The 16018-nt window shown below is 47.4% G+C and overlaps 1 protein-coding gene across 1 annotated transcript in view; it reads right to left on the bottom strand.

The window, feature by feature from the left end:
- Nucleotides 1-855: 855 nt before the first annotated feature.
- The window catches only part of ERV1 (Erv1/Alr family protein), a 69733-nt gene continuing 54570 nt past the window's right edge, over nucleotides 856-16018 (bottom strand). Inside the window, exons 3-6 of the mRNA XM_086486423.1 lie at nucleotides 2164-2211; nucleotides 1984-2048; nucleotides 1819-1896; nucleotides 856-1285 (exon numbers count right to left, since the gene is read on the bottom strand). Coding sequence (XP_086342549.1) covers nucleotides 1186-1285; nucleotides 1819-1896; nucleotides 1984-2048; nucleotides 2164-2211 — 291 coding nt within the window. The 3' untranslated portion in view covers nucleotides 856-1185. The remainder of the gene's footprint in view (nucleotides 1286-1818; nucleotides 1897-1983; nucleotides 2049-2163; nucleotides 2212-16018) is intronic.

Below are 16018 nucleotides of genomic sequence, written 5' to 3'. Positions count from 1 at the left end.
CTTCCCCTGCATCGATGGAGAAATGCACCACCACTTGTAAAAATATTATTATAGTGCACATAGTTGGGTGTCTAGGTACCAAACCGATTATATGCCAAATAAATAATGTAGAGAAAGCCTAGATAAAGTAGGAAAAGTTGATACAATGGAGAATGTGTGAACTAAGTAGAGGGGGTTATTTACAAACAAAGTCTCAGCAATTATGTATGTGTGTATATGTGCACGCAGGAGACACATACGTCAAGGTTGGTGTTAAGGATTGAACGCGACATGGGGTTAGAGGGCTAATTAAAAGGCAAAGCTGTACCAGATTAAAATAAAACTGGTGCAAATTAGTGTGTGTGTGTGTGTGTGTGTGTGTGTGTGTGTGTGTGTGTGTAAGTGAGAGAGAGAGAGAGAGAGAGAGAGAATGAAGACCAATAAAATGAGCATTCCTTCTCGTTTTAAAACTTCAAAAGCTAACCTCCCACAGTTTGAAACATCCAAATACAAAGCTCTCTCTCTCTCTCTCTCTCTCTCTCTCTCTCTCTCTCTCTCTCTCTCTCTCTGTGTGTGTGTGTGTGTGTGTGTGTGTGTGCGCGCGCGCGTGCGCAGAAGATCTTACACCCGCTCAACTCAAGCAAAAGAAGGCAAAATTACAAAAGATGCGAGAAGCGCGCACAGCAGGGAAATGGGCAATCTACCGAGGAGGTAAAGCCATTATTCAAGAGTTTCTAACTCCCAAACCGGCTCCCTCCTCACCCCTTCTGCATAGATTTTGTTCATCTTATTTTATCTTACCTTTTTTTTGGACCCTCAGTCCTAATCTCATATCGTTTCCATAATTAATCAGACAACAGATATATAAATGAAGTATACAACATGAAAAGCTGAATGCTTGACCCACCGAATAGAAAGTACTTGACATCCACCTATACAGGTTCCAAGTACATTTACAAGTCTTTTTGTCCACCATAAGGATGTCTCAGAAAAACTCCGAAAACATTAGTGTAAAATAGGAATGTACAGGGCATTGACAAGCGCACAATGGCTTAGCCAAAATCAATATCAGAAATCATTGTTCCATTTTCGACCACGTGCATCAACCGTTTTAGTTTCCTGGTAACTAAGCATAAGTTGAGTAGGAAATGCTGAGCGGAATTAAGAGTCTTGCTATGAGCCTTGACTGATGCACATCTTTATCTTTCAATGCATCCTCCCTTGAAGATCACAAGCACCCTCCTCACAGTCCAACGCACCCCATCTTGCATCAACTCGTTGACAAGGGAAAATGCTCTTACCTAAACTGAATGGAATAATACCAGGAGTCGTTAGTCCTACCCAATGACGTATGCGGAAGACTTTGTTACTAAAATAGCCAGAACCATTTGTCTTTGGAAGTTTAATATGCTATCTGGCAAACTTGGAAAGAAATGAGATAGTAAATGCTTCCCACTATTTACTCATCCATGAACACAATTTAGCTCTTCATCATTACTTCTTATTATTCTTTTAACCAATACCTTTTTTGGGCCTGCGCAAAAGGGCAAAGGCTATAGAGTTGGGTCTTCATTTTGCTAACGGAAAATAGGAGGAAATTTTTTTATCATTTCAAGAGATTCTTCAATTGGGAGATAAATAAATAAATATATGTATGTATGTGTGTATAGGAGTCCCACTGAGGAGGTGCATAATGCCATGTAATGTGTCCCTAATCCAGACTGAAAAATACTGATGACCGCCTCCATAGCTGAAGAAAAGAGTGTCTACACACACACACACACACACACACACACACACACACAATTCCCATGAAGTACAAGTAGCACAGTGAGATACCTTCTATTGACAACATTGTGTACCCTGCACATCCACTGCGCTAACTGCACCCCAGAGCCTGCTTGAACAGGATTTGCCCTGCACAGCAATATGCACTATGAAATAAGAACTCAATATGAGATTGCTCCAACTTTGTAAACTTTTTGTCTTGAATTCTACACTAACTTGAGCACTTCTTTGAAATGGTCGGCACATTCTTTGCAAGGATAGAGCCGTGACAGGATGGCCATCTGCATAGACCTATTATCAGAAGCTAGTTGTACTGAAATACAACCACAACAGGTAGTTACCATTTGAGCAGATGCTCGCCAAAAAAGGAATTAAACCTCTCTATTCGAAACCTACCAGCTCTTTAGCATCACGCTGCTGTTGCCTTGTTGGCTTCTCTGGAAACTGGTAGCAAAGGGAAGAGAAAAAATAGCAATTAACCAAAATGAAACCTGTTAACAGATGTACATTAAATATACAAAAGGGGGGGAAACTTGTTGAAGCCTTTTGAAGTAAATACTTGAAAACTAATGAGAAGTAGCATAGCACAACAGAAACATATGAACTAATTCAAGGACTACCAAGGATCAGGTCCATGGTATGATCCTCTGGTCTTTCAAGCGGTACCTCGCCAGGTAAACCCTCTAAGAAACAATCAGTAAAACTTTACTGCTCAGACTCTTAAGTTTGCCAAATCGGAATCCGTATTGTCGTCCACATTATTGAGAATGATAGAGTAAACAAAAAAACTTGATCTCATTAAGTTTGAAATGGCGAAGGGGTACTAATTCGCCTTTCAATCTTACATCAATCACCACATCCCTACCCTCGCTATTCTGCAACTCAATCTTCTCAACCCCATAGTCCACTACGATGTTGTTCTAGGCCTCCCTAACGAAACATCACACCCTTCCAAAGGTAGAATGTTGAAGTCCTTGTGTCGTACTCATAAACTACTTACGTGGCACTAGCTAAAGATCAATGGGGTTAGAACTCCACAAACCTAACCCTAGCCAACTTACTGAAGACGGCTGAGGGGCCTAGAACCTAACCTGAAGACAAAGAGGGTTAAAAATTCTAACCTTGACCAACTTGTAAAGCCTGGCCGAGAGGCCTAAAATTCCCAAAACTTCAACTTACAAAACAATGACCGAGGGGTCTAGAACCTAATCCACATATCCTAAAAGATTGTTGGTGTGACCATGGCTGAAAATCATGGAAGGTTGATGATGTGGCAGCACTGTACAAACAGTTTCGGATTTCATGGAATTGATGTGCCAACACAATTTACAGACAACCCTCAAGACACTGGACTTTTGGCTTCTGGGAGTCATAGCTTTTCATGTTCATGCTTTTGGGGACCAACGGCCATCAAATAAGTGCACAGGGGTCTCTCTCGCATTCTACCTTGTGGAGAAGCAGAGCGTGTACCTTGTTGAAGCAATATAATGAAATACCGAAAGCGGCGCCAAAGCTTAAAGCGAGTGCAGTTTGGGAGTGGAACTCTACCACTCCAAATCTCTCGCTTGGATTCTCTCTCTTTCATTATGTTCAGTTGTTTTGAAGTGCTAAAAGTTTATTTCAGTCTGTTCTTTTCAGTTGACACAGGTGCCCTCCCGTTACACGTGGCCTATGTAGCCTTGGCAATGCAACCTCAGCTAGCCAATTACATGCGTTATGGCAACTTCATGTTCCAATGCCACTAACACACCATCCATTTGTGGCCCCATGTTGTAACAGAAGGGCACCACATGCCAAAGGAAAAGAACACACGAGACAAACTTTTAGCACTTCAATAACAATTGAACTGAAAAAGATGCATGACACATGAGACGCGAAGTGACAAAGTTCCACCCCAAGAGAATACCGGCCCCAAACTTGGGCACCCCTTTCCATATTTCTTTATATTCCTTCAACTAAAGTACAATGGTAGCGACACGTCTCTGCACCTTCACGTGGAAGCATCCAGAGAGTAAGACCTTGCCACGTATTTAAATGTAATGTGTAGCAGAAGTGAATGATGGTGTAAGCTCAGGATGAGTGAACAATAAGTGCTCAAGGTTCCTATTACTCTAGAGGAAGGGAAAGCCTTCCTTGCTAAGAGAGAGAATGTGCAATGACCAAAACAAGAGAGTGGAAAACTGTGAGTGCAAAGTGCATTAGAGTGCTCGAGAGGGAGAGAGAAGAGACGACACCAGATGGGGTCCCAAAGCCCCCTCCAAGGGCCCCCTCTCTATTGCTAGAGAGGTATTTGCTTTAGATTGCACAAGGTCTGGTACAATGCTTCTAGATGTTATGGTGCTTGACGACGACAATGTCGATGTCGATGACGTCGACGACGAAGGCTAAGGGCTGAAAATGAAAAACGCTAGGTCTACTGATGTGGTCGGAGTCATGCGATCGGGTAGGTGCTGCGAGGCTATTGCTGAAAATTGAAAACACTGCTGGCTGAGATCTGCTGATCCAAAAACGCTGATGTTCTTGCTGAGAAAAATGCTGAAGGAAACAGGGTCATGCCGGCACTACCTGGTACCACTGGGGTTCTTCCTCCTCTATGTCTCCTGCTCCTTCCAGTGCCCAATGGGCCTCATATATAAGTGAATAAGGGTGGGTCGAGCAGCCTTCAGTAAGCCTCCATGATTTTAATTGCTGAAAAGTCTGTTAGAGGTGGTTCATATGCAATATGGCAATGAGGGTTCATGCGGTGGAAAATGCTCATGCTTGATACTGGGTAATGCTGCTAATGATCATGGGTTGTGCAATCAGAGGGTATGCAGCTACTCTCAAGTGCATGGACATGCACCGCCCCCGTACAAGCTCATGAGGGTGCCAGAACACTTCCTAGGAAACCTAAACCCTAGAAGTAGGTATAGCTTGTCCACATGCACACAAAGTTAGATGTACACGTGACATCCCCCCCTTTTCAAGGTGAGGTACTAGTACCGAGTTGTATGGCTTCCATATTGGCCACCAACAACTCATGGGAGTCTACGAAGGACTCTTCAACAGCCCACTCTGCTATGTGGATCCCGCGATACTTGAACTTCAGGAAAGTCTGCAATGCTTGCTTCTTTGGGCCGCGCCGAAAGCGACACAGAATAATCTGTTGCGTCTCCAATGCTTCAACTTCGTCCATGATCTCGTGTTCATCTTCTTCACAAATCTCCGCTAGGAATTATCCCTGAAACCACTTGAAACACAAAACCATAAACATACCTGTTCCTCTGACTGAAAAAAGACTATGCTTCCTTAATGACTGGGCATGAAATGCAGATGAACAATGTGACGGAGTGCCAAACCGCTCACCAAACACATGCCAAAAGTGTGATCTAATCTTGACTTGTCGACCTAAAGCTATCAACTATGGCAAACCACAATGGAAATGCCAATGCTTGATGGACAATCCTGCTCGTACTTTTGTTGTGACTATGTCATGCCAAGGAACGAACATGCAAAATTGACTGACAAATCAGGCAATCGTGAAACATTGTGAATACCTTAAAAGCAAATTTTCCTTCTTTTCTAGAGTAATTTGCATCCATCCGTGCTCACCCGTGAGTGAATCATTTGCATCGTGCAATACGGCATGCCTATGAAAAGGTAACACATAAAGACAGTGATGAAAATACAAGAGATCATCACGAATGAGAAACTCAAATGATGCATATTGACTAATCATGGGAACACAAAATACTTTCGGAATGGGTTCTTTGGACCTCGACTCGAGCCAAGATCGGTCCTGCACGAATGAATGCATCAGCAATGAGGTTAGCTATACTAGAAACACAATCATCCAAACCCCCAAATTGCTCACAAGACCGGAACCATCTAGCTCGACAATCACCCCAAGGTATACACGGTACAGACTAGGGCAACATGAAAACTTGGGGATCCTGATGAACAATCACATCTCTATCATGTAAAAAATGTGTGTCGTGCTTCGAAGAAGGAATGACAGAAAGAGACTCCTTTCATGCAATGACTCATGCTTTGCTAAATTGTGGGACTGTGTACTGAGAGAGACTATATACTGCGTGTTTTATCCTCTTTCAAAATATGAGAGTGGGAGATTTATTAGATTTTCATTTACCTTTAGATGCTTCACACACTGTCTACAGGCTCCTCACCACTCACATGCACTGGCCCTTAGTTGTGGGTTGGCCATCCGTTCACCTCCTGGACAGGGATATCAGGCACACTCAGGGTTGTTCATCACATTTCCCATTTTAGACCTGTTTTGATCACATATTCCCCCATTTATATTGGAGGGTCATATTTTTAGGTCTTTGGGCTATATTGAGAATTATTGCCCGACCAACCCTATTCTCCTATATATAGGAGGGGGGTGTTGGGGTTAAGGCCTATGTGCCTTGACCGGTCGCCCAGATCATGGGCGCCCGCCCACTGTTACCCTATACTTATAGTGAGTATACTGTATAGGGGGAGCTGCCACTTCACAGTCTCCCCACCCACATCGTGTGTGTGTCTCCTCTCTCTCTCTCCGTCTGTGGTGCTCTGTGATCCCCTTCAATTGGTATCACAGCGAGGTTTTGTGCTTGCTGTTTTCGCGTCCGCGCGCGCATGCACTTTCAAGAGTGCAAACAGGGTTTCGACTTCGGCATCGGCAAATTCAGCTTTCCAAGAGCGTTTCTACCAGGACGTCCTTCAGTTTTACCCCCCTTTCGAAGCCATTCGAGCCACCAGAAACCTCATTCGAGCTACAGTTGAGGAGCTGCATTTTTCAGCCCTCTTTTGGCAGTTTATGCTGCGTTTTTGGGACGAAACGGAGGTTTTTTGGCATAGCTTTCACACCCGGACTCAGATACATGTGATCCAGGAGTCTACCTTGGGGTTTTGGCATGCTCCGGACGCGCTCGTCATATCAGAATTTTAAAACTCTGAACGCTGAATTTTCTGCAGCAGCAGTTGTTTATTGTGTGTCGAGGATTCCACACATGGTTTGCTCTCAAATGTGAGAGTGATATTTGCTGCAAGTTTCCTCACAGGTGGGAGGATACGATGTATGCCTTATGTGGTTTGATGCTCAGGGAGACTAATGTGATTGCATTTTGAGCTCGGCAATGTATGCCTCGAGCATGTTTTTTGGCAGTCACAGGTAGAGCAGATATTTGTGTACTAGATTTGTAGCTGTTTGCAATGATGTATGCAAAGTGTGGAGATTGGTGCATGCATTTGGAGTGCGGTTTGATGCGCTTTGGTTACTCATGGTTTTGAGCTTGTAGTCAGTTTGGTTATTGGTTTTGTGGCCATTTTACTGACAAAACTCAGGCGAAATTTTCTCAGGAGTTTTATGCGTATCATTTATGCGATCTAGGTAGAGATTGCGGGTTGCACTCAGCATTTGCGTGCGGTGTTCTCTGCAGGTGGGAGATTTGTGCGTGTGTATGCATCGATATCGCACAGTGTGGGCTTGGTGATTAGCTCACAAATTGCAGTGTGATACTAGAGCAGGCGAGGCTTGTATTGACATTGCGGGAGCTCTATTTTCGAGTGTCTCACAGGTTTTACATTGTGTTTCTAGCCATATCTGTAGACAGTTTCCAGGTGTTGTTGGTGAGGTGGTTTTGCTTTCTAGTTTGCTACATTGTGCTCATGGCAGAGACAGGTGATCGCTCAGATTACGATCTCTCCGAAATGTGCATGTTTGATGGGTCAGACTTTGCAGCATGGAGAGAGTGTATGCTTGATGCATTGACACAGCGAGGGTTGCATCGACCATTGAGTGGTGATGCAGGTAGATCTTCAAACATGTCTGACGATCAGTGGCAGGAGCTAGAGGAGATGGCACTATCTACACTCTCTTTGCACCTTGCGGAATCTGTATATGCTCTTGTTATGTATGAGACTACTTCGAGAGCACTTTGGCGCAGATTACATGATATGTATGATAGATCTGAGTCATCAAGGACTCGTGTGAGACATGTACATTCACGAGTACGCCAACAGGTGATATGTTGGTATTGTGGTCATTCTGGACACGTTAGACGGTGCTGTTTTCGTCGTATGCGACATCGTAGGAGACATGGCAGTCTCAGAGATGTATGTAGTGATGCCATGGACTCAGTTGCTTTGACAGTTGAGGCAGATGTAGTGTTGGAGTATACTAGTGACGGGGATGTCACTTTTACCTCGAGCTATGCACGAGATGCTATACATGTGGACAGTGCACTCCCTTCGCAGTGGTTGCTAGACGCAGATGCTATGTTTCATGTCACGCCGCATCGTGAATGGTTTTGTAGCTATTCTAGCGGGATGCTTGGCAGTGTACGTTTGACCGATGGATCGGTGCATGCGATAGCAGGTGCAGGAGATGTGAGACTGTCATTACCGAGTGGTGCATCTTACTTGTTACGACATGTGCGCTATGTACCAGATTTGACAGTGAGTTTGATCTCGATGGTCAGCTTAGAGATTGTGGATGTCAAATTTCGCTACGAGAGCGAGATTTTGTGATGCATTTGGGTTCCCTAGTGATTGCGAGAGGTGCCAAGAGTGGTACAGGTTACCCATTGCATGTGGATCACGGGAGAGACGGTGTTGTCTCTGTGATCATGCAGCCAGGTAGACAGCGAGCGAGCAGGCGAGTCTCTTTTGCTTGTGGGTTGCAGGATGCTTTGCATGGAGTGCAGAGCAGTGACCTTGTTGTGCAGGTTGCGTCTACGGATGCACAGGTAGAGCGGGACAGCTCTAGTGAGTCACAACAGGATGAGTCATCAGAGGTGATGACAGAGATGATTCACATGGATGCTGAGATGTCGGCTATTGTGGAGTCATTTCTTGATATGCTTATGCCAGAGCTTGATGCAGATTTAGGACAGATAGATACTCTTGGTACACATGTGATATGTGGTGGACACGAGGAGTCACTCCAGAGCTCGGAGTCAGAGTGCCATGGTCTCTATGATAGGGGAGAGGATTGCCATGAGTTGAGTTCTGAGTTGGAGGTGACAGAGGTTGCCAGGGTTGCATCAACGTTCGGTGTCCTCATGTACGAGATGCTGATCTCGAGGCCCGACATAGCAGCTGCAGTGGGAGCATTTGCAGCAGGGTTGATTAGTTGTTCGATGACTGATCTCGGCATAGAGCATAGGGGAGGTTTGCAGGTATTGGACCGATACTTGCAGGAGTGCATGAGCTCTTGTAGACTCTTTGCAGAGCTTGGAGCTAGCTCTGTGTGGCTTCCGCAGCGGGATGTTTGTCTATCAGTAGAGCCAGATGCACTAGCTCATCGAGAGTCAGTGGGCATAGGTTGAGAGAATATCTCACCTTCTATTAGTTATACACTAGTAGATCTTGCTTAAAGGCACATTGGCCTTTAAGTGGGAGGTTGTTGGGGTTAAGGCCTATGTGCCTTGACCGGTCGCCCAGATCATGGGCGCCCGCCCACTGTTACCCTATGCTTATAGTGAGTATACTGTATAGGGGGAGCTGCCACTTCACAGTCTCCCCACCCACATCGTGTGTGTGTCTCCTTCTCTCTCTCACTCTCCGTCTGTGGTACTCCCCGATCCCCTTCAGGGGGGCACCCTCTTTCTCATTGTCTTGTCTTGTACAGAGTTCGCCATCTTGAGTTATTGGGCTGCCAGCCTTTCCACCATCTGTCTCCTCTCATGTCTCTTCTCTCTCTCTTGGTGCCATTGTCTCTTTCTCTCTCTCCCTTCTGCTGCACACTCTGACATGGTATCAAAGCTTCTAGGCTTAGGATTTGCCATCGCCATCCCCTTTGAAAACTCTACAGAGATTCCCATTGCAAAGACCTGCTCAGATCTATCATCTTTCTTTTTGGGATTTGCGTTTTTCATAACCAGCCCTACGTTTTGTGGATCTGCATCCCTCTGCTCTCGCCCTCCCTCCCTCTCCCTGACCGCCACCTGCTATTTTCCTTTGCATCAGCGTTTTTTAACGATATGCACCATCATTTTTTGCAAGAGGGCAGCCAACTGATCTGCGTTTTCTCCATCTGCTCCAGCGTTTTTTCAGCCACAAGGCCTTGCGTTTTGTGCAGGAGATAGCCTGTGGATCTAGCGTTTTTGGCAGCAACAGCAGCTTGACCACCGTTTTTCATTTCAGGCCTTCCTCCTTGCCGATCTTGGACAACTGGAGCCCCGCTCCTTGCCCTTGGTCTCCCCACTTGGAAGCTGAACAATTGGTGACTTTGCTGGTGATTTCCCAACTTATCCCTTGTTGAATTTCAGCCTGTTTTGGTGTATTTACAGCCCTCTCAGTGCATCCGGTGATTCCGTCACTAGGCGTATTGCTCAAACCCCTGCATTCTCGCGGTGTTTTGAGCTCCCTTTTGCTGCGTTTTCAGTTTTGGACAGCACCTCTACTTTGCCCCTTCAGCATCCCTTCGGGTTTCCCTTGACTCTCCCGTCACTTAACCCTACTTCGCGGTCATTTGGCGTTCTATCAGGCGCGGTTATTCAGATCCTCTTCTCACCTTTGCTCCTTCTCCTCTGACATTAAAACGTGGACTCAGATATAGGTTCTAGCACAACGGACGGATCTTCCTCGACATTGCAGATCTCCCCTCCTCGAGGTACACTTGCCCTCGGGAAGATGCAGGGGATTGGATTGGTACAGGTACTTATGTGGATGTGGCTTGTGTTTTCCACTACTACTTCTCCCTCAGTAACCCTCCCTCCCTCTCCCTCGACTACTGTCTCTCTATTTGGGATTGCCCTATCCCCCTCCTTCATTGGTTCTCTGTATGATAGACCCGTGCCTCTTGGCACGTCAGACACTTCTTTTGGACATGTACTCCTAGATGGAGTATCCTTTGGCATCTGGATGCCCGCATGGTCTCTTCCAACACTGCTCCATGGTAGCTCTTTTGCCTTGCCTCTAGTTGGTAGAGCCTCTTCCTTGCTTCTGCTTGGTCCAATGGCTCCTCCACTTGCAGTTTGGATGTAACTATGCACTACTTACACGGTCAAGACCTCCTCCATAACCTTGCTCTGCTGGTCTACTCCGAGGCTATAACTTCTACATTACCGGTCATTCTTCCCGACGCATCCTCTCGGTCGTCCTTTATCTCACCACATTCCATTACTTTCCCGGGGGGCGAGTTTTCCTATGTCGCATGTCTTCACGACTTGCACTTGCAAACTCTCTCTTGGATTTTTCTTTGGACCTCGATGGTGGATGTGCTCGGGATGTTCTCCCACAGGTTGACTTTCCCGAGGATCTCCTCTGACTCTTTGGTTTGAAATTGTGTGTCTACCATGAAATGGCAGATCATATTGCAGCTTATATACCCTCGAGACGGCTCTTCTCCCGGAAGATAGCAGATATTGTGGTCTCTACCCAGGGATGGATTGCTTATCCTGTCATCTGTCTCCTATGATGGACGATGCCTTCCCTAATTAGCCTCTTCCTCCTGCTCTTCCTCTCTCTTTTGCTAGAGCTTCTTTGACTTGGATATGCTACCGGTTTCCCACCTCGGCAATTTCCTCTCCTCCTGGTCAGAGTGTTCCTCTTCAAGGGGGGGTCCCCATGTCTTGTCTCCTGTTGCTACATTGGGTTCCTCCATGATGGGCTATTGTACGCTCATCTTAGGTCATTTCCTATATATATCCTCTTCAGTGACTTATTGCGTAGCTTGCCACTCCATCAGCTTCCTTGTGCGACTTGATCGGAGTTTCCTCACCCTTAGTCATCATCACATTGGTGCTCTACGGATAGTCGTGTTGTTTGACTGGCGCTCCTTATCCTTTTCTCCCGAGATTTACATCTTCTCCAAATTTACCAAGCGTACTGCATTCTCCTTGATAGCTTCTCCGGATATGTTGTTGAGGGGGGGTGTTAGATTTTCATTCACCTTCAGATGCCTCGTACATTGTCTATAGGCTCCTCAACACTCACGTGCACTGGCCCTTGGTTGTGGGTTGGCCACTCGTACACCTGCTCAAAAGGGATCTCATGCACACACGGTTGTTCAGCACATTTCCCATTTTAGACCTGTTTTGGTCACATATTCCCCATTTTATATTGGAAGGTCATGTTTTTTGGTCTTTGGGCTATATTGAGGATTATTGCCCGACCAGTCCCTATTCTCCTGTGACGCCCTCGTTCGGGGCGTCGCGGAAACGGGGCCGCGCCGGCTCACCTGCGATGCAAACGGGACCTGCAGGCAAGCGAACGCACATACAAGAACTCAACTTGAAAACTGAACGCAAGAGGGACACGAGAATGAGGGACGCGAACGAATGATCAATTTCATAAGAAAGTGCCGAATACAAGGGACGCAAGTAATCACTTGAAAACGGGGCTGGAAAGTTGGGGGAAGTGGCACATACTTCCCTTATATACACCCCCGGGTTGAGAGAGCTTGACGCCCACGTCAAGCCGGGGTTTTGAGGAGTGCCGATACAAAAATTGATGCCGAGGTTTTGGGGCGGATATTTACAAGGAGGGGAGTTAGATGTTGCCACCCAATTGTCTAGCTACCTAGGGTGATGCTAGTTACAAAGTGGGAGGGAGGACTACTCTATGTGGTTGTCATTTAGTGGGTTGTCCTCCTCTTCGGTTGGCATGTTGTAGAAGCGCAGCACAAGGGGTCTCCCAAGTCAGAGCATGATTTCTTCAGGTACCCAAGTGCATTCCGTCATAGGGCGATTTCGCCATTTGACATAGAACAATTGTCCCCGGCGCCCGAAGCGCGACTTTAGGATGGCCTCCGGCTCATTTGGCGGGCCATCCTTTACATATTCGGGGAGGCTTCTTCCATAGGTGTGATCCGGCACGAACCTTTTGAGTAGACTTACATGGAAGGCGTTGTGGATGTTGATGTGTGATGGGAGGTCCAGCTTGTAGGTGATGTCGTTGTATGACTTCAGCACTTTGTATGGCCCATAGTAGCGGTGGTTGAACTTGGGGGAGAGGCCTGGAGGGAGGGTGATATTCTGGGAGCTGATGAGGACTAAGTCACCTTCTTGGAGGAGTTCGGCAGGCCTGCGCTTTTGGTTGGCGTATTTGGCGATGCGTACCTTGCTTTGCTCGAGACTTTGCTTGGCCCTTTGCATGCGGGTTTGCCATTGTTGCAGAAATTCTTCACATTCCAGATCCTGGGCATGCACGTCGCCGGTTGCCAGTGCCAGGGGTGTGATTACTTCTTTACCTGTGGAGAGCTCGAAGGGGGTGTAGCCCGTGCTGCTGTGGATGGAGTTGTTGTAGTGGAATTCCAGGACATCCATGTATTCGGACCAGTCTTTCTGATCTGCTTTGACGTAGCTACGGATGTAGTCTTCAATGCCTTGGTTGACTCTTTCTGTCTGGCCATCGGTTTCTGGGTGGTAGGCGGAGGAGAAGCGGAGCTGGGTTCCTAGCAGCTTGAACAGCTCGCGCCAGAGGTCGCTGAGGAAGCGGGTGTCGCGATCAGAAACTATGGCTAAGGGGAGGCCGTGGTATTTGAAGACTTTGGCGAAGAAGTGTTTGGCTACTTGGTATGCTGTGACGGGAGGCTTTGCCGGTATGAAGTGAGCCTGCTTGGTGAAGTAGTCAACGACCACCATGATGGTAGTGTGGCCATGGGAGGGTGGGAGGTCGACGATGAAGTCCATACTTACCATGTCCCAAGGCCGGGAGGGTGTTGGCATGGGATGGAGGAGGCCAGCAGGCTTGACTCGTTGAGCTTTGACCAGTTGACAGGTTGGGCAGGTACGCACGTAGTCGATTACGTCGTCCTTCATTTTGGGCCACATGTAATGTTGGTGGAGTTTGTCATAAGATCTTTTCTGGCCCCCATGTCCAGCTAGTTTGCAGTCATGAGCCTCCCACATGAGATCTTTCTTGAGCTCTGGGTCATTGGGAATGTAGATTTTTCCATGCGCATAGAAGAGGTTATCTCTGACTTCAAAGAGACCCACTGCTGCTTTACCAGAAATGTGGTCGTGGAGCATGCGGAGGACAGCCGGATCAGCTTTTTGAGCGTCGAGGATGCGCTGGCGTAGCGTGCTGGTTGCTGAGGAGATAGCATTGAGAGTAGGCATTCTGCTGAGTGCATCGGGCATGACATTTGTGGAGCCCGGTTTGTGGATGATCTCGATGTCATATTCTGCCAGTGTATCTTGCCACCTGGCTTGCTTGGGGGTGAGTTTTGGTTGGGTCTGGAAGTACTTGAGTGAGATGTTATCTGTGTAGACCTTTGTGTGCTTGTCTTGGACATAGTGTCGCCACTTTCGGAGGCAGTGGACGACAGCGAGCATTTCCTTCTCATGTGTAGTCCATCTTGTCTCTACATCGGTGAACTTGTGAGATTCATAGGCGATGGGTTGCTGTTCCTGCATGAGGACGCCGCCAATGGCACCATCTGATGCATCTGTATGTACTTCAAATGATTTTGTGAAGTCGGGCAGTCGGAGGACAGGGGTACTGCACATGGCAATCTTCAGGTTCTCAAAAGCTTCTTCTTCTCTGGGTGTCCATTGGAAAGGTTTGTGGCCTTTTGTGATTTCTGTAAGTGGGGCCGCAATCTTGCTGAAGTCGCGGATGAATCGGCGGGTGTACTGGCAGAAACCCACAAATTCTCGGACTTCTTTGATGGATGTTGGTGGGGCCCACTTGATGACAGCGTCAACTTTCTTAGGGTCCACCATAATGCCTTCGGATGTGACGATGAAGCCCAAGAACTCGATTTTCTGCACAGCAAACTCACACTTCTCCAGCTTGGCATAGAGTTGGTGTTCGCGGAGACGTTGGAGTACTGCGGCCACATGCTTCTGGTGCTCTTCCAGGGTCTTGCTGTAAATCAGAAGGTCATCAATGTATGTGATGAGGAAATCATCTATCATGTCCCTGAAACTGTCATGTATGATTCTGCAGAACGTGCCAGGGCCGCCAGTGAGACCAAAACCCAGGACAAGCCATTCCCAGGAGCCGTAGCGTGTGCGGAAGGCGGTCTTCGCAATGTCTTTGAGGGCGATGCGGACTTGGTGATAGCCTGAGCGTAGATCGATGCGCGTGAAGTACTTGGCACCCTGTAATCTGTCCAGGAGGTCTTCCATCAGCGGGACTGGGTACTTGTTTTTGATAGTTATTTTGTTTAGGGCCCGATAATCCACACATAGCCGCATCTAGCCATCTTTCTTCTTGACGAACAACACTGGGGCCCCAAAAGGAGAGCTGCTGGGCCGGATGAAACCTTGATCCTCCAATTCCTGTAGTTGCTTCTTGAGCTCTTTGAGCTCGGTGTCGTTCATGCGGTAGGGGGCCTTTGCCAGGGGGGGTGCTACCTGGGATGAGGTCAATTTCATGTTGAATTTGACGGGGAGGGGGTAAGCCGGGGGGGAGTTCTGGAGGCATGACATCCTTGTACTTTTGAAGGATGGGGGTCAGAGAGGGGTCACCCACTTTGGCCTGCTCGATGCTGATGGAGTTGAGCCTTGCTGTGGGCTGCTCCTTTGCCTGCATGATGCAGAGGTGAACCTGAGCTCCTTTCTTGAGGGCCCGCTCTGCTTGCTTTGCACTCATGAGATTGAGTCTTGGTGAGGAGTGTTCTGGAACTTTTTGTTTGCCTTTCATCGCTGCTAACTGAGCCGGGTCCTGCCGGTTGATGGGAGACGAGTTGGTTTGCAGATGCGCCTGGCGGGTGAAAGCTTGACTTGTTGTGAGTCTGGCGCCTTGTACTGTCACTGCTTTGCCCTGATTATTTAGCAGTAATTGGTCCACCTTCATGCCTAGTAGAGCAATGAGGTACTTGTCGTTGAAGGAGAGACCAATGATTGCCTCAAAATCGTCCATTGGGACCACTATGAAATCCAGCCGACATGTGAATTCACCCAACTCGATCCTGACTTGACGAGCTGCCTTGACATTGTTATCCTTTCCTTGGGCAAACTTTACTGTCGTTTCGTTGACGGTGGTGAGACGTAGGCCCAGGCGCGCGGCACATTGTGGCGACAGAAAGTTGTGTGTGGCGCCTGAGTCTACCATGATCCATTGCTTCTGGGACCCGATTGTTGCTTGAACATACAAGTTCTGAATGTCTGTTATCGCCGCTGCCATGCACTTCGGGTGGAGGGACACTGCTCCAATCCGGGGTTGCTGGTTAGCCACAGGACTAGCCAGTTCTTCGACGCTTATTCGGGGGGGGGAAGGTGGTTCTTCTATCTGGAGGGTGTTGACCCTGCTAGATGAGGATGCTGCTTGGTTGCGTTGGCGTACACAAGGGTAGTAGGGGCCATGATCAAGC

The sequence above is a fragment of the Adiantum capillus-veneris genome, chromosome 17, assembly GCF_014529385.1.
Source record: "Adiantum capillus-veneris isolate H3 chromosome 17, ASM1452938v2, whole genome shotgun sequence".
NCBI lineage: Eukaryota > Viridiplantae > Streptophyta > Polypodiopsida > Polypodiales > Pteridaceae > Adiantum > Adiantum capillus-veneris.
The sequence above is the reverse complement of the archived record's forward strand: the minus strand, read 5'-3'. Positions and strand labels throughout refer to the sequence as shown.